Source organism: Phasianus colchicus, chromosome 4 (genome assembly GCF_987193195.1).
Source record: "Phasianus colchicus chromosome 4, bPhaCol1.hap1.1, whole genome shotgun sequence".
Classification (NCBI taxonomy): Eukaryota; Metazoa; Chordata; class Aves; order Galliformes; family Phasianidae; genus Phasianus; species Phasianus colchicus.
In genome coordinates this window covers 20,829,320-20,854,234 of record NC_143439.1, presented here as the reverse complement: position 1 = coordinate 20,854,234, position 24,915 = coordinate 20,829,320, and the positions used below count along the sequence as shown (strand labels likewise).

The window sequence follows — 24,915 nt, the reverse complement described above, 5'->3', positions numbered from 1 at the left end:
GAAGATTTTTAACTTGCTGAATACAGCAGAAAGAAAACCTTTTCATTTTAACCCTGAGTCCTTTTTTCAGCCAGCTGAGTGACTAACACTGAAATGTCTTTCCAGAAAATTTCATGCTTTGTTTTTGCTAGATTGATATGATTCTTGTTGGCCCTTCATTTCTTATGCAAATAAAAGATGACTCAGTTTTACAAACACTTTTGGCCCTTCCTTCTGATGCTTTCTATGGTATTTCTTGCTTGGGTGCCTCATGCTTTCAGCCCATATCATTGAGCAGCTCACGAATGCCTCTTAGGAAAGGCTGTGCTCAGACAGACCCAGCTGCTGCTAAAGGCTGCAGCTGTCACTAGACTTCTCTGCCACTAGGGTAGCTGGTCTCCTGGGAACTAAATTTCATCTTCTAAATGCCTGATATCCTGTGATCTTTAACATTTTTCATGGCCAGTTTTCATCTCCACATTACTTATCCACTTTTCTGGATCATTTATGAGTAAGTGAAACAGCATGGATCATAGTACAGATTGGAACTCCGCTTGTGAAATTATTCTGCTGTGGACATTGGCTATTTGGTGATGCCCTCTGTTTCTTGGCCCTGAAAATGTTTCATAGCAGGGAGTGCCAGCTCTTCCTCCACAGCTGCTTAGTTTCCTTGGGTCCCATGCTGAGTCTGACTTGATGAAAAGACTTTGGGAATTTGATGAGATGAGATCTTGCCTATCTGCATTCATGTTGACCTTTTAGAAGAACTCTGCTAGGTTTATGCATCAGGACTTCCCTTTAAAAATGAAATATTTTCACAATCCATCTAATTTCCCAATTTAGGATCCACATGTTGACTTTTAGGGAAAAAAATTCAATGCCTTCTGCTGCTCTGTTTGAACAGCTGTATTTTTTTTTTTTTTCCACAGCTGTTTGGGTCCAGAATTTGAGCAAAGCCTGATTTGAATTCATGTTCTCTCTGCCATTGGGATTCAAATGCTTGGATCTAAAAAAACTCTCTTGGCAGAGAGTACATGGGTAAAGTCATTTGTACAGAAACTTGTCTGATACTTTTTTAATGTGTCTCTTGGGCATTTGTAACATATTTTTTCTTCTACTGTTTATATATTTGGTATTTCCTGTGTGTTTTTTCTATGCATCTATAGTAATTATTCAGCAAATGTAAAAAATAATAATAATAATAAAGAAGTTAATAACACAAACAGTATGAAATGGGAAATTGTATGGGCATGATCTTTTTTTTTGCATAGGAGCAGTGATAACATCTAGCCTATAAAAGGACTGTGTCAGTTTCATCAAGGCTGAACGGTGTAAAATGCGTCTGAACCATGAAATGCTAGTACTTTTTCCAGCACAAACTTGAAGAACAAAACTTGGATCTTAACATCACTGGTAGTGATGTCTGGGTCTGGTTCCCACTCCTGAAGTCTGGTAGTACACACAGCTTTTTACCAGCCTGCAGCATCATGGCCTAAATACAGGTTTAGTGAGCATGAGGAACTTAAGGAAATTAAGGTAACGTTAAGTATAAGGCTTCATCATCTTGATCTGTATTGTGTAGCTAAAACCTAATGAAGTCCGAAAGACATTAGGTAAGTAATGGCATCAATTCAGATCATTCGGTATCAGTTTTTAGGAACTTTGAGAGAGGAGCTTTACTATTTTAGCTTGTTCTTTGAAGATGAAGATAAGAGTATTTTGTTTAAATGAACTGGCTTTGGGCACTGGGCAAATTTGGTTCACCCAGTGTTTGTTAGTGACTAACAAGTAGCAAAACATTCAACTTTTATTTCTGTGGGACAGTTTTTGCCAGGTGCTTAGACAGTATAGTCTGTCATCTTTTGCTAAATTTTTTATTTAATGCTTTTTTTCTACAGAAGCAGCTTATGATAACTGTGTCATGTATGTTAAATCTAGCTTTGTAGTAACACGGTATTCTAAGCAGCTGTTTGGTGGTCACCTGATGCAAGAGCCTAACAGAATTAATCTTCATATTGCACTTAATTTCACTGGTTGTGATTTTTCCTGTTCTGGAGTAGCTCATGCAAATGTTGTAGCTGTACATCCTTTTCTGTTGCTAATACAGTCACAGAAGAGTTTTGGAATTGCTTGTAATGAAAATGTTCCGGTCTCTCCTTTCAGGAAAGGATATTCACTTTTTCTTTGGTACTTGAAGTCAATGCATGCATTTGTGTAAAGACAGTATTTCAGATCTGTGTTGTGAGATGCAAGCTGTACTCCTGTTTTGTAGAGATCTGGCCGATGCAGATAAGGAGCCACTGCTCCTCTGTGCCATAACTCTGCTCCTTAGGCAAGGGGCACTTAGGAATTCTACTGCTTTAGAATCTTTGGAACTTCTATTGACTTATTTTATGTTTTCCTTTGTTTTTCCTGAATAAGTCATTTGGAAGCCTTGAAATGTCTTAGTAAATGCCATCTAACTTACTCCAGCTCAGTAAAGTGACTTGGTTTCTTTATAAACCCAAGGAAATAGATTTCTAAAGCATTTGACTGCAAACTTCTATTGATTTTTAATATTTTCTTTTGAAATGATTTTCGTACAGTGAGGTAGGATGAAGCCTGCTAGCGTTTCAGGGAGACAGAATTATTCAGTGTAAGTTGTTATGCTATTAGTACATTATTAATTTCACTGTCATGGTGCCAGGGAGCTTTTTATAGTTTATTAAGCTGGCAAAAAAACCCCCAGCAATTTCTATCAAAGTGGAAATTAAGAAATAGTGGAGTAGCATGATTGCATTAAACCATGGACTTACAGTGACAGGTAGGGTATATTTTTTTTTATGTTTGAAACAACAGCAACAGAAAAACCCCAAACAACAGCACAACTCTGAAGTCAGGATGTCTGATAAAGAGCCTGCTCAGACTCATAGGTGTGTGACATTTTTTCTCCCCTTTCTTTTTCAGTTACCCCTTTGGTTGTTCTAAACTGTTTTCATCCCATTCACAACCCCTCCACTGCCAACTTTTCCCCCACCTTGTTGGCAGTGCTGGTTGTAGCTTGAACACCTACAAATTCAGAGGCGCCTGATAGTTATGCATCAGTGAAGCTGGAGACACAAAGCTCAAAAAGTTTAAAAAAAAAAAAAAAAAAAAAGTAGATGGAACTTGCAGTTACAGTAATCCTGTTGCCTGTAGGTACAGTTGGGACTGTTACCTTATCTTTCAAGTTGATGCTGTCTTGCTAATCTGCTTGTTCACTTTTATCTCTAGATCTTCTGATCTGTTAGTACCTTCTATAACTTTGTATATGCCTTTTCAAATACAAAACTCTTAGGGCCTCCTCTTTTAACTGTAACTTTGGAGTGGACACAATGTTGAGTTTGTATCTGAAGAAGGCTGGTTTCAGTCTGCAGCAGCCTATACACAACCAGCATATAAGGTAGTTCATATAATCGAATCCACTGTATAGGCACAGATATTAGCTTGAGGTTAGTATTTAGCTAGTAGCCTGACTGTCTGAGCAAATCCACTTATGGACTTTGCTCTGCAAAGTGACCTCCAGTAACCTGCTAGGTGCAAATTTCTGTAACTTTGCCAACGTCACGCTCTGGTGAGAAATTAAAACCCAGTGGAGAAGTTGTGAAACCTGTTACCCATTTAATGGTGTGGAGGACTAAGTTTCTGCTATCCTACTGTGCCTTCACTTTGCAGATTTTGCTATTTATTGTTGTACTTTTCCTTTCAGTGTTTGACTACATCTACAGAGATTACATCCTGTCCTGGTATGGGCAGCTCAGCAGAGATGAAGGGCAGCTGTACCAGCTGCTGTCAGAAGACTTCTGGGAGATTGCCAAGCAGCTGCGACTGAGGCTGAGTCACATTGATGTAGTTAAAGTCGTCTGCAATGATGTAGTGAAAGCTTTACTCACGCACTTCTGTGACCTTAAAGGAGCCAGTGCCAGGTAAAACTCAAAATGTGTATTTCATTGGAGTCTTCTTGCTCGTCTCTCTACTTTTTAGATTTGCTATATCAAAGTAATGAATAATGTAATATTTTCTTGTGTAATTGATAAAACCTTTCAGGTTTCTTCAGGATACAGGGACCTAACAGGCATCATGGCATCTGTAAGACCCAGGGGAGACAACATTTATCCTTTTCTCAGAGTTCAGATTCACTGCGATTTTCATTTGATCTTTGAATCCTTTGCTCTCAGTAGGAGATGGGCGGCACAAGTAGTGCAAACCTGCAAGGAAAAGGAGAGAGACTGTCAGAGCAGCCAGTGAAGAAGAAACATAGTTTAGTTGCACTTTTTCTGCAATAGCACAAGGGGTAATTCCATGCAGTTTTTCATTTGTGCCAGCCCCAGGAGGGGAAGGCTTTGTAGTTTCTGTAAGCGGTCCGTTCTGCAGTAACTAGGTTTTTCTGCTGAAAGATGATTGGCTGGATTTTCTCTCTCTTTTTAAGTTACCTTGTAGATTTCTTTTTGGCAGTGTTCTCTTTGTCCACTTAAAAGGGCGACTGTCTCCTAAATACTGTAGGTGCACCCAAATGGTAATTGCATGTGTGAACTCATACACCTGTGTGCAGTTTGATAACCTGAGTGAACGATTTGTGTAACTGAGAATGGAACTGGGGGTTATGTATGTAGGCACTTACCTGCGGTTACCCTAACTGCAATATGCTTTGGTCATTCAGATTTGTGCCATACATTTTATACTATGAAATTGTTTTGTCTATTCATGTACTTCTTAGCACCCTTTCAGAGGAAAAACACTGCACTGTTTTTGGTCAGTGAGCAGTCTCTGTTGCCATTTGTGTTACTTTCTGTTCCGCAGCAGATGATGAGGTTAATGTATTTATGGTACGTGCCAGCTTTATGCAATCTAGTACGCAGGATGTAAAGTGAAAGGAAACTAAAGAGTGATTACATTCCCCCCCCTCTCCTCCCCAAAAACATTAAAAAAAAAAAAAAAATCAAGGTGTTTTACAGTATATCTTAAGTCTCAGTATGTATATAATAAACCTGGAAGTGTACCAAAGACTTCCTGGTTTTTTGTTTTTTTTTTTTAATATAAAGTGTTTATATGAATAATTTGAATTTTATACTAAATTATTTGCCTTCTACTACAGTGTTTGCTTTGCTAGAACTTGTTGACATGTTTAATCTTGATTTGAGAATGACAACGTGTCTCGCTTGGCTTGGTAGCTAGATTTTTTTTGGAAAACCTTTGCTTATATGTTATTATAACTCAAACACAAAATTCTTTCTAGGTTAGGAAGCATAAGAAATGTCATTAGCCTAGCTTGAGTTTTCTTTCAATGTTTTGAAAATAGTCGTAGATTTAAATGGGAATTCACATTTCCTTCTCAATGTCTATAATAATGAATCTGGTTAGCTCTGGATGATGACTGTAATTAGAACCAGGTATCTTTCCTTCTGTGATGCCAGCTGGAATACCATATCCTGTTTCCAGTGCTGACTCGATAAAGCAGTGTGGCTGCAAAGGGCATTTTGCCTGTTCTCAAGTGGCTTGCAAAGTTTTCAGTACTTGAGTACTAGAGTGGGTGCTGCCTAAACAACTGCTTTCTCAGTTTTCTTCCCGTAAGACAACAGGTAACTCCACTAAAGTATGAGAAAAACATCTGTCCCTAGGGTGACAGAGGCGTCAATTTTTTCAGTGCGAAATTCATATTTTGTCACTCTGTTCACTTCAGCCATAGAAATCCCTTTGCTTTTCTACTTCCCCTGACTGCCTATGATGCCTAACAAATCAGGATGAAATAGGCTGCAGCCCTTCAGACTAAGACAGGTGGAAAGAGGCTACATTCCTCACCATGCTCCTGCTTTCCCTCTGGCTTGCTTTAATCATTGCAATGCTCCACTTGATAACAAAAAGCTCAAGGTAAATGACCACCAGAGGCAAACAGATAAGAAAAAATATGCACTTGAATGAAGGAGAGCACGAGAAAAAGAGGCCACTCCCATGCTGGCTGGTGGGAGATAGGAAATGGGGAGGGAGGTCTGTTTCCTTTTTCTTTCCTATCTGTGGTTGCTTTAAAGGAGAGTCTTTCCTGCTAGGAACAAAGTAAAAGAAGGGTGGTGATGCTCATCTAGCTGTAGGTAAGATGTCTGCATGACACAGAACCATTAGAACAGCAGACAAGACAACTGGTACCTTTTTCATCTTGCATAAATCTTTGGGATTACCCTGATGTTCAGCTGCTTTTCTTTTTATGAAGGTAACTGTGATGTGTATAAATAATATAGTTACTAAGGCAGCAAATGTTGGATAACTCTTTTATTAATCTTTCTGATCTTGATAAAAATGACTTTGGAAATCAAAGGCTTTGCCCTTGTTTGCAGTGCTTTGGTTGGCTTGGTTTTGGAGTTTTATTTTGCTTTTAGCAAGTACTTTTTCCAGGTGTGCTTACGATTGTGACTTATGAAGGTCTAAACTCAATTTTCATTCTGCTACGTTCAGCTTACAGCTGAGGGTGATACAGACGAAGAGGTGCGGGTCACATGTTATTTTGAATAGTCCTCAATCGCTTTAATGACAATAGGTGATGAATGTTCTGATAAAAGTAATTTAGGGCAAGTTGCACGTACACTTCAGCTCACAGCTGCACTGATTGAGACTTAAACGCAACTCTGCAAGACTCTCTCTTTAAAGATGAACGAAAGCAACAGCAAGACCAGATGAAACATTTTAAAAGGTTTTTTCTTTTATGAGAAAGGATCTTTACATAATATCCTGTGGAGTTGTTAATGTCCTGGATACTATTTATTTATTTACTTGCTTCCTATTTCCAAAACAGACAAGATTTATCTTATTTGTCATTAAATTTCCGGTCAAACACTTCTGAATCCAGGGTAATTTTTGTGCGATGTGTTGTCCATGGACCAGTAGTACTGTCAACTCCAAATCTACCGAGGCCCTGAGTTGCGTGGGCATTGGAGGTGATAACTTTGGGATGGGTTTTTGATTTCATAAATCTCCTACGGGAATCACTTTTAAGCTCTTCCATGCAGTCTGGAGCATTGAGACTATGTAAAAATAAAAACAATGTTTCGCATCATGAGCTTGTAACCCAACCACAAATACCAGAGGTCTTCTCACTGTCATGAGTCTTCACAACACAGAGTAACCAGATGGTCTTAGTTAAAACTGTAGGTATCTAGCATAGACACTAGAGTAAAATAAGATATTTTTGTGAGACCTCTGTGGTGATGAACTGAAAGCCCTGTGATAGGTGGCAGTACGGTACACCAGGATTGTGGTGGATCCTGCGTTCCTGAGAAATGAAGAATGAAAATGAGGGAGAGGCGGCAGGGTCCTCCGGAGCTCCATCTCACTTCTCTCCCACCAGGTCCTCCAGGGATGTTGCCTGTCCCATCTGGGTACTTAAAATGCCCAAAAAAGGCAGTAAGCAGGACCAGAACATTAACTTGTAACCCCCACTGGTCCACGTGATGTTCTGATGTGGAATTCTGACAACAAAGAATCACAAAACCATGACATTCCACCCCATATTTCACATCGCAACATCATGCTTAAGGTATATCTATATATGAATAAACAATGATTAACATGCTTTACATATGCACGTATCTGAACAAACAATACTTAACATGTGTTACATATGCACATATCTATATACATATATATATACATGGAATCACTGACTGCACTTCCCCTGTTCCCCACTTCCCCAAATTCCCTTGTGGTACACACTGGACATCCCCATCTTTCTCCATCACCCACCAAGTGCACCCAGGTCCCTGTGCAAAAACAGTTCCAGGAAGAGTTTGGCCCTTTCCAGAAGCTGGAAGGACCTAAACCGCTTTTCCCAACATGTTTTTTACATGTACTACAGGGACCTTATCTCCCTCTATGGTGTGTAGGGAGCTGGATTGTGTAGGACCATCTCAATTGACCGATCCTCTGGTGTTGACCATCTAGGTAGCTTCTGCCAAATGCTTTTCCCAGAGCTTAAATGTTCCCCCATCCATTGGTTTTAACATGGTTTTTAACAACCCGTTATGGCATTCAGTCTTACCACAGGCTGGTGCATGGTAGGGATACGATAAATCCACTCGATGCCATGTTCTCTGGCCCAAGTATACACAAGTGAATTTTTGAAATGAGTCCCATTATTGGACTCAATTCTTTCTGGGGTGCCGTGTTGCTAAGGATACTCAAAGTGCCCATAAAAGGCAGTAAACGGAACCAGAACATTAACTCTTTAACTCCCACTGGTCCACATGATGTTCTGATGTGGAATACTGACAAAGAAACCACAAAACCACCAACAATCTCTGAGTGTGCTGTGTAGAACATGAGTTCTGTCTGCTGCTTTCGAATCACTGAAATCACTTGGATCTCTGTTCTCTTACATATGTCACCATTCTTTATTGTTTGGGAGGACATAAATAAAGCTGTTATTTGCCACTCATTGCCTGTTGCCTAAAGCAGATGAAATGAGCCTGGTTTATGGGCTTCTGGAACTCTTAACTACAGTGCTGCATTTATATTAGTTGATTGCATACAGCTATGCTAGGAACTTATGGATAATTGACCAGACTTTCAGAACTTTATCTATAAATATCTACACACGTTTTAGGATAAGTATTTTCTATGATTATTAAATGTCTGTTTGTTTGGAAACTCCAAACAGTTCTAATAGCATATGTTTAAAACTGGATAGGGGGAGAAGTAATGCTTCTATTTCTATTTGAGATACCGTTAAAGCTATTAAGTTATCTTAAGTGCTGGGGAGATGGAGTAGCTTTGCTTTTTGTTAGTTTCTGCTTTACCTGCTGGTCACTGCAAAATGAATATTACTTTTCTTTGTTCTTGATAAGATTCCCACCAGAGGTAAGATCCCAAACATTAAGATTATGTCATCAGGACATCCTAGCTACTGCTCCAGGACAGATGACAGCAGTGGCGCTTGTTCTTCCTTCTGTGATGTCTCGTTGCTCAGATATTTCATTGGTAGGTGTGAGGGAGAAGCTTGAGTCAGAAGGGATGCTGCTTTCTGGGCAGGCATTTAATCGATGAGTAGTATATTTTCCTTACAAGCTGATGTTTATATTAAAGCAAATAGAAGGAAAGTAACTGAAAGAATCCCCTTTGCAGAGATTCATATCCTCATAGATAATGGAGAATTTGCCAGAAAACAAAGGAAACTTTAAATGGCCTGTCAGCTGCAGTGCATGCGGCTCCCTTTCCCCCTCATATTCCCTCAGGCAAAAATGCATTAGTTGGGTTAGGAAAACAAGAACCAGAGATTTGCCATTTGCTTGTTTATTCTGTGCGGTTTTCTGTTTGTTCTGTTGACTGTAGCAGAAAAGTCCTGGCATGGGTCTAACTCAGCCTATCTGCATGTACTGGCTGTTCACAGGGAATAAATGTGTACATCAGGAAGGCAAAAATGATGAGAAATGAATTCTGCATGCATGATGGTATGGGCGCAGTAAATACTCCAGGGTGTTGGCAATCCCAAACAGACCTGGCATTTCTTGGGAGATTGATGCTGTGTGTGGATGTGTTTAGAAAGATACTGATGGCGAAAGGGACTTTAATCTTGATTTAGTGAAATACTATGTGCATAACAGCTGGCCTTCATGCTTTGCACATGCTTGATCTAGTAACTGTGCACGGTGTCCCACAAATTAGGTAAGTTGGTCTGGGGCTGTGTGTTAGTGTGTGTGTGCTCCCGGGTGGTGGAACAGTTGCTGCTTGTTTTTAGTTCAGGTTCTCTATCATTGCTCTAAATACTCAGGAACTGCTAGTTAGAAATGGGTCTGCTGCCAGCTAGCAGATGCTGAGTGGATGTCACCTGTTCCCTGGCATTTAGCTCCTGCTTCTGGCGGTGTTTTGAAGTGGCTGACAGGGCGGCTAAACCTGTCCAGAGGAGGAAGACCTGGCTTCCCTGAGAGGTGACTGCACAGAAATGGCCCAGACATTCTGTCTGCCTAGGATGCATCCGATTTTGGATAAATAATGAATGCCTTTAGGGACAGCATGTGATGTGGAGGCTGATGTGTTGTTGATGAGGCAGTAGGATGTATCTGGATGATGCAGGAGCAATGGAAATGTGCTGAGGAAAATAGTCAGGTATTCAGTTGCCAGAGAGAAGAGATCCTACCAGAACAAGATAAACAGCTTTTGGAGCTACATCAGCTGTACCACCTGTGCTGGTTAGTAATGAAATCTGCACATCTCATACACTGCTTCTCTGAAGAGCAAACAGTATTCACATCCAAGCTGTTCCAAGGGACTTGTTCTGAAATTAGTCTTACTTGTAGAATTGAAACCCTCTCCATTATCCATATTTGAATACAAAACATTTGATTTGGGACTGAATAAATAAGCTTCAGTTAAATTGAAAGCAGATGACATTTTCACATTCTCATTCTTCTGAAAATGAATTTAAGAATCCTATTTGGCTACCTTGAAACAAGTGACTTGAGCTATTACAGCAATATTACTGTTGCAGCAGATTTGCTCCTTTGTGGACTCACTGCACTGACACTGTTAACCATGGGCTCAGTTCTGATTTGCAGAGGTCACTTGTTTGGTGTTTGTTTCCCAGCTCTGTGGGAGCCACTTCTTCTATTTGCTATCCTTATTGAATACTTCTAAATTTATTTTATTTTTTGCTGTTGTTGTTAATCCTCCTCTAAATTTGTTGCTCACTTACAGTGTACACGAGTGATAATACCAGGTCTGTTACTCTATAGGTGTCTTGCTCAGAGCAATTTGATTGTCTGCAGGTGACAGGCTGAAAACTGATGTTTTAGGAAAGCTAGGTCAAACGTATGATATTTTCTGCTTGCCAGTTATGAAGGAAAGAACATACCTTCATTATTTAGCAGTTAGACCTGTTTCTCAAGCTAGAAATGATTCCAAGTACTCTGCTTATGCAGTGGCTTCACACTGGCAGGCAGCTAAACTCTGTGATGCTGCTTTCTCACTGCCCCTCCTCAAAGGAGGAAAGGATAAAATATGATGGAAAAGGGCTCAAGGGTTGAGGTAAGGACAAGGAGTTCACTCACCAGTTATCATATGGGTAAAACAGACTCAGTATAGGGTCATGAATGCAACTCATTGCCATCTACTAACACGACTGGAGACTGAGAACCAAAAGCAAACTAAAAATACCTTTCTCCCATCCACCCTCTTCTACCTCCCCCCCCCCCCCCCGAGAAGTGTAGAGAAATGGGGGCTCCTTTATGGTTATTCTCTGCCCTTGGTCTTTTTTCCTTCCAGTTGTTGGACTGTTTCTATCTATTTGTATCTATTTGATACAGTATTTCTATTTTGGTGGATGAAAACACCAGCAGAGCAAAGGACAAAAAAACACAAACACAAACAAAATAAAACAAAAACCCATTTAAAAATACACGAGGTTCAAAGTGTTTATTTACTGAAGTTTTTCTTTAACTTGATAATGGATTTTTCATGTTCATAATATTTTCAAAAATTGTGAATAACCATAATAGAAGTGGTATGCAAGTTATGTCTCTCTCCTTCTTTCTTTTCCTTTTTTTTTTTGTTTCTTTTTTCACCTTTCTTTTCTTAGGCAGGAAGATCCACCAAGACCTTTTTTGCTGCACCCATGCTTGAGGAACTCTGATGAAGAAGTAAGGTTCCTGCAAAAATGTTCTCAAATTCTGGTGTGTTGTCTCCTACCCTCAAAGGATGTCCAGTCTGTCAGCTTGCGCATAGTCCTTGCAGAAATACTTGCAACAAAAGGTAGATGAAAGATCAGAGTTAATTAAACATGTACATATGTACAGTATTAATAATTACAGACATCTTTATGTATGTCTTGATGCTACGCTTTTAAGTACTGATATTTTATTTTCAGTGATGGCCAATAAGGCACTTTATGTTTTTCCAAATTAAGCATGTACTTATTTGACTGTCCTGACTTGTTGCCAAGTTTCCTCATGCCTTTCAGGATAAAATTTCTTTTGTCCATTCCTTCTATCATTTTTTTCTGTAGGGGAACCCTTTAGCAGTCTTTAGTGGCACTATATTTAGTGACTATATGAATAATTTTGACCTATTGAGCTTCAGGCAGATGCACAGAATCCATAGATGTGATTATGATTGAATTATGATACCAGACTTGATTTGTTTTAGACTTTGAATTATCCAGTTTTTTAATGAAGGTTTTCTATTATGCTTTTCATTTTATCAGATACGCTTTAATTAGATTATAAATATGCTTGTCATTTTTTAATATCATTGAATTCAAATTCTGAAGTTATGAAGTCTTGAGTGCATTATGCAATTCAGTTCACTTTACAGCCATTACAAATGAAAATTTAATGTCACAGCTTCTAAGGCACACAACAGAAAGGAAAAAAAATGCTTGAAATTTCCCAAATGGGACTCAGCTTTATCAGTGTACATTAGTTTGGGTAATGGCACAAACAGTATTATTATGAAGAGATATGCATGAGGTCTCAAACATACTATGTAGTCCAGGAGACTGGTTTGAAATTCTTATTGATTTTTTTGCATCTGTTTTTGCCTTTTATCTGTAGTGTTCTCTGTGTTGTGAAGTACAAGTTATTCCTCTACATAAGGGTTTTGTTTTAAAATATTTTTCCTCTCCAGTACTGAAACCAGTGGTGGAACTGCTGGGTGATCCAGATTATATCAACCAAATGCTACTCAGCCAGCTGGAGTACAGAGAACAGATGAATGAGCATCAGAAGAAAGACTACACATATGCTCCTTCATATGAGGAGTTCATCAAGCTGATTAGCAGCAGCACCGATGTTGAATTCCTGAAACAACTGAGGTACTTGATACTTCACTTAGCTTATTTGAAACAAAACGTGCTGCTTTTGCTAGCCAGTTACTGAGATTTGAGTGAAGTGTATTTTCAATTCAATTTTTTTTTCTTTTGGTGAAGCAGAGACAAAAGATGACAAGCCACAGTGTTCATTAATCTGTAACGTAGTCAGCTTCTTACTTTGATGATAGAAAATGTTAAAAAATTCCACTTAGCTGGAACTCAGCTCAGTTTGCAGTGTGTGATTCTGTTACATGGAAAGAAGTGTTTGAGTTCCAGCACACTTTACCAGTGACATAGAGGTGTTTCTGGATTGTTGCAGAGGGTTGTTTCCCAGTTGCATCCTTCTTAAGCATATTGATGAACTGTGAAGAATACCTTAAAGACCTTAAGAAAACCCTCAGTTTCCTATCTATTCAATGTGCTTCTTGTTGCTGTTTCCCAGAAAAATAACATATACACCCTTTCATATGTATTTTCCATTCCTCTCAAAAAATGTCAGTTGCCACCTAATTTTCCTTCCTACTTCCATCATAACATACCCACATGTATCTTGAACCTGTTTGCTCAAGCATGAGATGATCTTTATACTGGCTTTATATTTACAGCTGTGCTGTTTCTCCTGTGATTTCTGATGCAAGAGAAAGGATAAAGAGCAAATGAAGCCTGGGGAGCAGGCCAGAGGGATAGTATCCAGATAGAATTTATGTATTGTCTCAGTTTTGTTGAGCACACTAAAGCTTTAGAAAGCTGTTGAACCCATTTTCAGAGTACTGGTCCTAATCTGTCACCACTAGCCAGAACTGTTATTTTTCCTTTTTCCTCGCTCACTTTAATTGTTGCCACAAGTCAGCTTTCTTCCTAAATGGCTGCAGCAACATCTGAAAGACACAAGCACATCGATTCTATTTGGTGCACTCTGGGTCATCTGTTGTGACCGAGACCTTTTGTTAGACTCAGCTTGATCAGGCCAAGTGATGGGTGTACAAAGATGGAATACTGTGGGCAACATAAATACTTTCTCTTGTTCTTTTCCCTGATTCTGAAACCACTTGCATTTCTGAGACAGGAAAATGCATTTAGGTGATGGTGAAATGATCTTGTTGCTTGGCTACTTGCTGCTCATCTGCTGTAAAATTTGCTCTTTACTCTGGTCCAGTGTGCCTTTACTGAGAGCAGAAATTAGTCTCTATTAGACTCTGTCTAAAACCTAATTGACATCATATTTAGAAGCATAATCACACTAATGGATCTGCTTGTTTCAAAAGAAACCCAACTCTTCTGTTGTTGTTATTCTGGCATGCTAATGCACTCAGTGTGCTCTCTTTTTAGCTGATAGGTCATCCTAAATTGTATTGTCTAATATTGGGTAGCAAATTTGCTTCATGGAATTGTATGGTTTTGGCTGCCCTGAGGTTTTTGCTTTCTGCCCTGTGGAGTCTGACAACTACCATTTTGCACCCCATGTAATATTGATCTGTATTTAAATGGAAAATATCCAAGAAAATTTAATTTAATTTTAAAGAGAAAAATAGTATTTGATTTTGCTCTTTCTTCTGCTGTGCAGAGCCTGTCCCTATGGAAACATCCATGGAAAGCATTCCCCTGTGGGAGAAGAGATTCCTCTTCTGTTAGATCTCCAGCACTTAGAGAGAGATAGGTCTACCTGTAGTCCTCTCCAAGTTAGGTAGTGTATTTTGCAAATATATATATTTTGGCATTTCACAATATGCCGAAGAGAATTTGCAGATTTATGTTGAGGAAACCAAACAGTGGTCTCTATATGGATGAACAAAACAAATGATACTTGAGATGAACACACTAAGTAGTATTTCAGGTTGTATTTCCCATCTGCAAACCACAGGAGAAACCTATAAAGAAATTAAAGAGAGTTAATGAATCACTGAATATCCTGAGTTGGAAGGGACCCACAAGTATTATCAACTCCAATTCCTGACTCTACACAGGACAACTTAAAAGATAAACCATCTAAGAGCAAAATAAGCCCTTAGAACTCAAGAGAATGTGGTTAGGTTCCCTTAGAGTGATGGGAGTGAGGTGAGTGCTTCCAGTTGTCATCCTAAAGGAAATAAATTACTGGCATGCTGTACTTAGCATCTAACTGGGAAACCTGTCTTTTCTGAGTAATAAAACTCTGTTTATCACAAGTTTTGTTTCCTGGTTTTACTTGGAAATCTTTTTTCACCACCTATTCTGAGCTGGTGTATGGCATTTATGAATGTTCAGCTTCCTCCTATTGCTCCTGATGTTGCCACGTAACATCTTGGAAAAGAATGAATTTAAGTAGTTACAATTTTCTGTGTAGGCTTAGCTTTGAGGAAATTATCCCAAGGCACTGTGGTTGCTGGGAAACTCAATATTTCTTTGAAACATCTCTGCTGTGCTTTATCTTTGCAGATTAATTTAATTACCATCTATTTACTAAAATAAACATAAAATGTTTTGTTGAATAAAACAGTCTGTGAAGCACTGATAAAAATTCCTCAGACTCTTGACTGGTTGTGGCCAAGAAAGCTCAAGTTCCTGGATGCTCTAATATGCATGCATGTGACATTACAGCAGAGGTGTCCCATAAGTATCTTTTCAGGCTGATCTCATTAGCATGGCCTTGTTAAGCTTTCTTGTGACCAGAATCAGGTATTTGTTATTGGGTAAGTAGGGAAGAATTCCCAGCTGGATCATCAGATACCTGTGGGTAAAGGATTTTGTTGCTTTTGGTGAGGAGATCAGGAAGGAGAAGCCGTGTGTGCTGCATCTCCTTGTAAGGAAGCATACCTGCTTTCTGCCTTGCAAAATGGCTTTCCCTTAAAGGCTAGTAATGCTGCTAAGATTTTCTAAATCTCTTTATTCCTCTCCTTGGTTAGAAGCATTGCCTTGAGAAGAAAAACACTTGTTTTTTGTGTTGGTTGTATGGTTTCTGTTTTTAGAACTTAAGTGATGCAGGAACTATGTATCATTACTTTTGTAGAAAATTTTGAATTCACAGTTCATTAATATCTGTACAGGACCTCTGACTTTTGTTCACTTTATCTCTTCACAGAATTCCTCTGCTTTTTGCAAACATCCTTCTATTTTTGTAAGGGACATTTGTAGAACTGATGCTTATTTTCGTAAAAAGTACTTGAGAGTTTTCTGAGGATGTATTTTGTAATTCTTTTTTTCCCATTCATATCTTTGTATTCTTAAAATTAGAATTTGTTTGGAAAATGCAAAAAAAAAAAACCAAAAAACCAGCAACAAAAACAAAACAAAACAAAAAAAACAAAAAAAAAACCCAAACTTCCAGGGAAGGGAATGTTATATGGTTATCTACAAACTTCTCTCGAAGTCACCCTTCTAATGTTTACCTTTGTTGTCATGATGAAGTGAGGCAAAGTTTAATTCCTGTTGTATCAAGTTTCCACAAAGTGTGTTGTCCTTATTTCTTTCAAGAACAGAGTTATGCAGGGAAATTTCACCCTCGTTTCCCCTCAGATTTAAGTTAGCACAGGTAAATTGGAAGGCTGCTATAAATGAGGAAGGAAAGATGAATTCTGCATGAGGGATGTGAAATGAATTTACTTATGTCAGAAGAAGACTGGAGATAAGACTTGATGAATTAACGTAGCAGGGAGTAAACAGTGATAAGGAAATAAGCCAGCGGGTGCTGGGTGCTTCTTAATTCTGCTTTAAAAGTGTTTTATTTATTCAGTTATTAATAGAGCAGCAGAAGGTCAATGTGCAATTCATGGTAAGAAGGGTGGTTATCGCATGTTCTGTGCTGTCTTCTACTTAAGATGTGAGGGAAAGGGATGAATGTGACAAAGAGCTGAGGAAGAGATAAGAGTGGGAAGGTACATGTGAGCCTGTGATTGGTCCTGTTCGTTGTGTACGGTTCACTTCTTGAAAATCAGATGAGTATGTCACTTCTAGAAGTTTCAGAGATGTTTGCTCACCTGCTACCACAGGGTGTGCAGCTAGAAGGTTCAGACCAAAATTGCAGAGAGAAAGGGCCGCAGCCTGGCAGGCCAATATGACAGGTGGTGGTTTGGGCCTACAAGGAACAGGTTAAATGGTGTCTTTGGGGATGTAACTTGGAACATCTCCCTTAAAGTAGAGAATAGAAGAAAAGGCTTACTATCGTACTGATAGTGGTAAGGTGTAAAACCAGGAACGTGAACAAATGGGTGTAAATTTTGGAAGAAAAGAAGCTGTAGAAGTGGGGACCACCTTCCATATGGTGGTATTTATTTGGTTGTCTGTTCTGTGGTACTTGATAATTTCATCATGTCCAGTGTTTTTAACCTTAGAATATTGGAGTGAGGTGAGTGGCCCATTTTACAGATGACAGAACCAAGGCACCAAAAGCCTAAGTGTGCTGCTCAGAATTGTTTGGGAATCCTGTGTCTGAGCAGAGAGTTAAATGCAGGCCTTCATGTAGCAGAATACCGTGCTCCTTGTGGGGCTTTTCCTCCTCTGAAGTACTGAACAAGAACTATGGTGATGGCTGGAAACAAGGGAAAAGTAATGGCAAAAGGAAATAGGGTTAAAAAATGAAATATTTGCAAACATGTTATCATAGAATTACTGATTAGGCAGATCAGGTTCTTGAGTTTCTGTTTGGTATTGAAGGAGTTGTGTAGAATCAGGATTACTGCAGAAAGAAACACCTGATAAGTGTAGTTGTAAGTGAATGTAAGCAATACGTTTATGAAGAGGCAAAGGTTGTCCAAAGAAACACTAAAAAATTTACAGGAGGAAGGAAGGACGGGGAGAAATGGATAATATTGGTTAACCATAGATGAAGGACCGTGTATTCTGTGGGTCCTTTCTTAAACAGAGGATTAAGTAGTCATGGGAGACTTCCAATGAGGCACTAGGCTTCATCGGGGAGTTGATTGATTGAGGTTAGGGAACTCCTACAGAGATGAGTTAAATTTACTGGAAGACTTCTTTATTACTGGTATTATTAGTTTCCAAAGTAAATGTGCTGAGAGAAATCTGAAAGGTTGCCATGACCAGGATTTTGATGTTTGTAGAAGATTTAATTGGAAACTATTTCCTTTGCCGTTACAGAACTGATGTTAAAATTCAGTTTACTAACTGTGGTAGCTGTTTTGCACTGTGTATAGTATAGATCTGGGTGACAAGCTGCTTATAATTATTCCTGGAGTGCAGTATTTTAGAACTTTTTCCTCCCCCCAGAGGTACAAAAGCTCCATATATGTACACTAGCTAGAAGATAATAATATACAGCTGTCTGTTCTTGAACTGAATTCCCATCCTAGTTTCCTACAGTGAATTTATATTTACTCTTCATATTAAAGAGCATGACTTATTGTATTCACTGAGAGTTAGTAAGTGTTTGTGCCATGGCAACATTAGAGAGAAAGGAATACTATTGCAAGTTGGGAGTTTTCCTTTTGTTTCAAGACTACCTTTTTCCCTGCTCTCTTCCCTATGTGCACATTGCTTAGGTTGTAAACATACATAGCAACAACTCAGTTTTAAGGGGAGGGAGAGGTGTTTTTTATTCATTCTTAATTATGCTGTATAAGGAATGTACTGTAAAAAATATAGATAGATAGATAGTAATAATAATAAACACTGTTTTTTTTTCTTTCTCTCCTCCCTCTTTACCCTTATCCCCTGCTGTTTTTAAAACTAGGTATCAGATTGTAGTGGAAATAGTTCAGGCAACCACAATCAGCAATTTTCCCCAAGTGAAGAGACAGAAAGGTAAGAATCCTGTTTGTTACCAATCATATCTGTTCTTTTCATTTTGCAAGGCTATCTGAACTCCAGAAATGGATAGATCAGTTTATGGGGGATTTTTAGACAGATTTTAGGAATATTATGCATTTAGTATTTCAGTTCTGTTTCATTTGTCTGATTGTTCTAAAATCTCCATGGTGTATTTCCACCCCCCTGCCATACTGTCCCATCTAAGCTGATGGGTCAAGAAAAAGATTGCACCTATATTTTTTTTAATCTTCAAAACTTGCTGCATCTTGGATTTCTGGCGCTGCAAATTCTTATGCTGAGAATCTTGCTTCTTCTTTTTTATTCCTACAATCCATTCCTTAAAGTCTCTGTTCTTTCAAAGCACAGAATAAGGAATTGCAGTGTAATTATCAGTCAGACTTTATTTTGACTCATTTTATTGCGTTTTTATGTTGCAGTACAGAGTGCTCTTAAATCCCTCTACAGGGTTTTGGCAACATCTACCTTTTGAAATGCATGTGAACTTGCATCTTACATTTGTGCTTATATTGAAGATGCATATACTTTTTATGGTTCTCAAAATGTGCCAGAGCTGTGGTATATCTTCAAGAGATTTTATTGATGGAAAAATTATCAAACAAAATTTTGATACATTTGAGGTCCACCTAACCATAATACAAAACAATGGACAATACGAGTTAAGGGAGCTTACAAGCAGGAGGGGACCAACATATTATGTGGTCTGATAGTGACAGGACAAGGGGAGATGGCTTTAAAATAAAAAAAGAGGAGATTTAGGTTATCAGGCATGTTTGACCCATGGGCCACATGTGGTCTGGCACAGCTCACAGTGCAGCCCACCACCCACAGTTTTTATGAGGACTGCTCCAAAAGCCTCTTATCTTATGACGTTGGCCTACAATACCAGAGGCAGATGTTGGTGGTACAGCAGTAGAGGTTGAACCTTCCCACCAATATTCCATTACATATTGTTACTGTGTGACAGATGGCAGCAGAGGGGCAGTCTGACAGAATGATTTCTGATATGGAAGTATGTGTGAAGCAGAGCTAATGGTGCTGACTTTGTTGAAAAAGTGTGTTCTGTAGCTGAGAATTTGCTCTATGAAACAGTGCTATTGTGCTCTTTGTATTTATTCTTGTTACCATGAAAATAATTAGGAGGCATTCCTTGTGCTGCAACCTTCATAGATGCAGCCCTGGACAATTCTTCATTCAGTGTAGCTCAGGCAAGCCAGGGGATTGAACACTCATGGATTAGGTATTAGGAAGAGGGTGCTGAGGCTGCACAGAGTGCTGGGGGTGCCTCTTCCCTGGAGGTGCCCAAAGCCAGGTTGTATGGGACCTGGGCAGCCTTGAGCTGGTGGGGGGCACCCAGCCCCCAGCAGAGGTTGGGGCTGGGGGGCTTTACGGTCCCTTCCAACCCAAGGCATTCTATGATTCTATTATAGGAATGGATTTGTTGTAAACTAAACTAAGGAGATCTTGGTTTTAATTCCTTGTGTCACATAGGAAAGCTTTTAAAGGTGATACAGGTGTAATGGAAGAAAAAATAATGTGGAAACATAGAGAAGAAGCACCCCAGGAGGCATGGGTTTGGCAGGGGGACAATTGATTTTTAATCTGAAGAGTTTGGAGTCCATCCTTGAATTTCTGAAAATACAATGCTGATGTACATTTCTTTTACATTCTAAAATAGAGCTAGATATCCATTCCTATGGGGTATATTGATTGTACCAAATGGAAGTAAAAGTTAGCATTAGTTTTTGTGCAAGCATGCATCACAGAGAAATATTAATGTTTCTTAGATGAGAATTGAATAGAAAATGGGTTTCATAAAGTAATAAAGTGAAATAGGGAAGTTAACACTGAGTACATTATGAAAAAAAATCAATCTTGCTAAGCTTATATCCATTTGTGCAGCATTGGTTTTTGTTGTGAGAAGAATTGATTTGGGGAATATATTTTTGCAGTTTAGGCTCCTGCAATTAATTACTGATGATCATTTTTTGGTCTCACTGGAGTTTATCCAGTTAACTATACACTGAGCACTGAAGAGAAGAGGCTTTTCTGTAGTTGCAAGTGCCTTGCTCTGCAAAATCTGGTGCTATTTGTTCTGACAAAGGAGATCAAGTTCCAGTTATTCCATGGTAAAGCTGATTCTGCATTTTTTATGGCCTCTTGTGGAACAGGCTTCTTAGTGGGGTGGTCAATTCCCCACACTTGCCAGTGTTCAAACAGTGTTTGGACAGTGCTCTCATTTATGTACTTCTGGTTTGCTGTGCGGTGGTCAGGCAGTTTGAAGGTCCCTTCTAACTGAGCTATTATATTTAATTAACTGTTCCTCAAGAAAATGATGTTTTTTGACTTGTGTGGAACAGTACGTTCAGCTCTAGCCTACAGTACAATCCTACTGTAGTTCATGCACGTTAAAGGCAGATTTTTTTGCCTTTTATTTTCTCTACTAAGGCTTCCATCTCCCTAAGTTTCCAGTCTCAGTCGGTTCACGTAAAACTTTAACAACAACCACCAGACTGTAGAGGTTTAAATATATATTTGTAAAGGTTTTTGTGGTTTGGTTTTGTTGATTTCCTTTTGAAGGAGGTAGAAACGTTTGTTTTTTTTTTCTTCAATCTGATGATGAGTCTGAAGGAAAGTTCAAAGAAAAAGGATCTCTGGTACTTCCTTAAAAATTGGAATGAATACACATACACAGAGCACTGCTTTGTGCCACGTGGGAGAAAACAACCAAACAGGAAAATCAATGCTTATAGAACAGACCATCACATAAGTAGTGTTACCATTTCATAGTTTCCTTTCTTAATGCCAGAGCATATCACTACCTTGCGACTGCTACATTTCATGGTCAGTAGCTATAAACCTAAGCTTTTTGCAAAATGGAAGTGTTTGCACAGTCCCATTTTTCTTTTTTTGTTGTTTTTACATCTCTTTCCCCAGTACCTGTTTGCCTATCTGTAATCGTGTGACTGGTCAGTGTGTGATATTGCCCTTTTTCTACTAGTAAATGAGCTGTTGTCTTTTGTGTAGTGGGCATCTCTTCACTTTGATTCCAGCCTGGGGATGGTCTTAACCTGTAGCTATTTCCATTTTCTGATGGCAAAGTTGCATTGTGAGAATGCACCTTCATTGTTAGTGCCTGGGTGTTGGCTTAGGGCACATAATAATTTGTACACAAACAGCTTGAGGTGTGGAATTTTCCTGACACGGTGTTTTCAGAAAGAAAAGGTACAGCAACAACTGTGAGGAGCAGTTGATGCAGCATGAGTGGACATCACTCCACAGCAGTGAGTGGCTAGGTGCTATGTAAATGAAGTAAACTGTGCAAGTACAGGACCAGCAATAAATAAGACTGAGCAGGTATGTGTACCTTTGCAGCTGATTGACGAGACCAAAAAATGTTTTGGTTTACAAAAAATATTAGGTGTTTATTATTTAAGAATAAGTTGTTTGAGGGTCACGTTGCAGATCATGATGACTTCTCTTATGAGGTATGGTTCCCTGACTTTGTATGGCTTGATTCATTAGCAACGAAGTATGCATTTAATGCCAGTGCACAGAGGTGTTTGAGAGGAATGTTTGTCCCTCAGCAAGGACAAAGTTCTTAATTTAATTCGTGTTGGTGCCACCTATTGGCAAAATGTCTAGCTGTTAAAGCTTTTTAAGAAAAGCAGAAAATACTTCTGAACATCATTGTCTTAAACCATCTCTAGTGGAAAAAAAGGCATGTTATAGAGTCTTTTTTCTTTTCAGATTTTATTACTTTAATCTTCTGCCGTATGAGCTGAGAAGAGCAAAGGAAAATGTACAAAAGCATCCAATCCATTTTAAGCAATAGATTTTGCATTTGACTCCCTGAGAGAGTCAAATATCTTAAAAGGCTGAGACAGAATAATTTCAGAGGTTTACAGTGCTGTTGTGGATGGGTGATGTAACTTCTGTGTCCAGGATTGCTTTCAGTGAACAGTAAGAAACCTAGTGTAGCATTAATGTTTGCAGAGGTGCTGACAATTTATTTTTGGAGTTGTGCAGGCCGTTCTAAGTAGAAGCTGTTATCTTGCTTGCTGACACTACATTCCCCATTCACGCATGCACAAGATTGCTGAAGCTTTCAGCATTTGCTTTTTCTCCTAACTGTCCTTCTATATACCCTCTTCTGAAACTGTCAGGGTCATTGCAGCAATGTCTGTAGAAGGAGGTTTGCTTTTTACTCATCCTTATTTTGTCCTGTTGATATTTTTGGACTGTGCTCTTTTCTTGAACCGCACGTGCTCTGGTTGGAAGAGTAACATCCTTGTACATCTTCCTGAAAAATGAAAACTAATATCCAACTTTATGTTTATCTTATCTTTTGGTAAGAATTGATCTCTTGGAAATACTGAATCAAATTTGAGCCTCCATTTTAGGAAATTCATTTTTCTTTACAAAATGTGTATCCTTTACATTTTGAAAGAATATAAATACTTATCTGAAAGTTTGTTGCATGTAGTTGTCTTCAGGTAAAACTGAGCAAATCTCTTTGAGGACAGTTTCCAATGTTCTGAAAGGATTTACTTTATATACCTTCTGTTTTTCTTCACCCTCCATCATCTGTGTGACAGCGTGACCAGAAACCATCCTCACATGAGAAGCCTATTTGCATGCCTCACATGGCAGTTTAGAATACTGCACTGTAACTGACCACATCCTTGTTGAGGAAAATTGTTCCTTTTCAAGCAGGTGTTGTGAGACAGATTGAAAAAGCAGCCATTTATTTCTGAATGAAAAAATCTACTGAGTGACAGCAGGTTTCTCCAGCTGAGCATTTCCACTGTGCATCTAGATACTTGGTTTTGAAGTGGAGCTGAAGACGTACGCAGAAACAGAGCTGTCTGTGGGTAGACTTCCTTACATACTGTAGTTCTGAAAGATGCTTGAATGTTCAGCTTTAGAAAGGGGCTTTTCTTTTGGAAACTCAGACTCCAAACTGACTTGGAAGAGTGGGTTGTGATGTGTGGATTTTGTCAAGATGATAATTTCGGGTGTAGTAAAATGGATGCTTCTCTATTCCAGTGCATTACAGATGCCATCTAACTTAATTATGATGAAACTAGATTATGCCTTCCCACCAGACCATCTCCCACAGAGGGATACACAATTATTTTTGCATGGCTTGTTGGCAGTGTTTAAAGAGCTGCACACAGCTGTGCTTGCATGAATATGTAGAAGGAATTCTCCACTCAGTTCTGGTGAGGCCGTGCCTATGTGATTCTTGTGGATGGAAATGAAATGACTCCGATCGTGGCAGACTGATTTGTTTTCATTTGTGATTTTCAAATGAGCTCCCCAGAGGTGCTGCTACTTCCTCTTCCTGAGATCCTTTGTGTGAGCTAGGATGGCCAAAAGAGGGTGGGAGGAAGGCTGACTAGTCAGACAGAAGCGACCAAGAGGAACACAGGGGCTATATGTGGTCAGGATTATGTAGCTGTAAAGAACTTTCTCCCACACTCAAATTTACCGTACTGTCACTGTGATGTTGAAGGGTGTGTTGTTCCACATGTTTCTAAGGATCAGCACCTGAATTCACTATAATGTCCCTTTAAGGGACTAGACACGAGGAAACATTTCTTTACTGTGAGGTGGTCTAACACTGGAACAGGCTTCCTAGTGAGGTGATTGATGCCCCACATCTGTCAGTGTTTGAGAGATGTCTGGAGAATGCCCTCCTTTATATACTCTTTTGATTAGCCCTGCAGTGGTCAGGTAGATGTACAATTCTATTATCTTTCCGTAAACTTGTGGTTCTTGTTAAATGTCAGAGTAGTGGCCTAAATGCTCAATAGAACTTCAGCTTAGCATTAAGTAGGCTGTGCATGTGCAAAGCTCAGCTCTTGCAAAAAGGTCCTACAGAAATGCATATGAATGCACATGCAGTGTTCCTCCAGAAACTGGAAACAGAGTCAGTGCTGCTGTGCTTGTTGCCAGGTGACTTGTGACTGTCTTTCTCCAAGCTCTAAAAGAACAAGACTTGTTGTTTCTATTTGAGTTACATTTTTGCACAGTAGCTATTAAAATGAGAAGCCTATTTGCATGCTGCTTCTGTGGAAAAAGGGGCAGTAAAAAAGTTCCTGATTAACTGCTGCTGGAAAAGTCACGTGCAGCTTGTGGAGGAAGCGTGTGTCTCATTTTGTTGATGAGGAGCAGGTTTTTGTTTGTTTGTTTTCAAGGGGGGGAAAAAAAACATCTGAAAACTGTAAAGTTCTGCTAGTAAAAAATTGTCCAAAGCTTGCATTTTCTTTCTTTGCATGGTGGTGGAACAGCATTAGTAGCATATGTCTGCTTCTCTTCCCTTTATTGGTGCTTACTGAAGGGTATGTGAGTAAATGCAAGCTGCT

The 24,915-nt window shown here is 39.1% G+C and overlaps 1 protein-coding gene across 3 annotated transcripts in view; it reads left to right on the top strand.

Annotated features, from left to right (window-relative positions):
- Positions 1-24,915, top strand: part of SNX25 (sorting nexin 25) — a 64,070-nt gene that overhangs the window by 14,591 nt on the left and 24,564 nt on the right. For all 3 annotated transcript variants that reach the window (XM_031607443.2, XM_031607442.2, XM_090138866.1), the window contains exons 3-6: positions 3,707-3,923; positions 11,555-11,727; positions 12,601-12,787; positions 18,450-18,520. In XM_031607443.2, the coding sequence (XP_031463303.1) occupies positions 3,707-3,923; positions 11,555-11,727; positions 12,601-12,787; positions 18,450-18,520 (648 nt within the window). The remainder of the gene's footprint in view (positions 1-3,706; positions 3,924-11,554; positions 11,728-12,600; positions 12,788-18,449; positions 18,521-24,915) is intronic.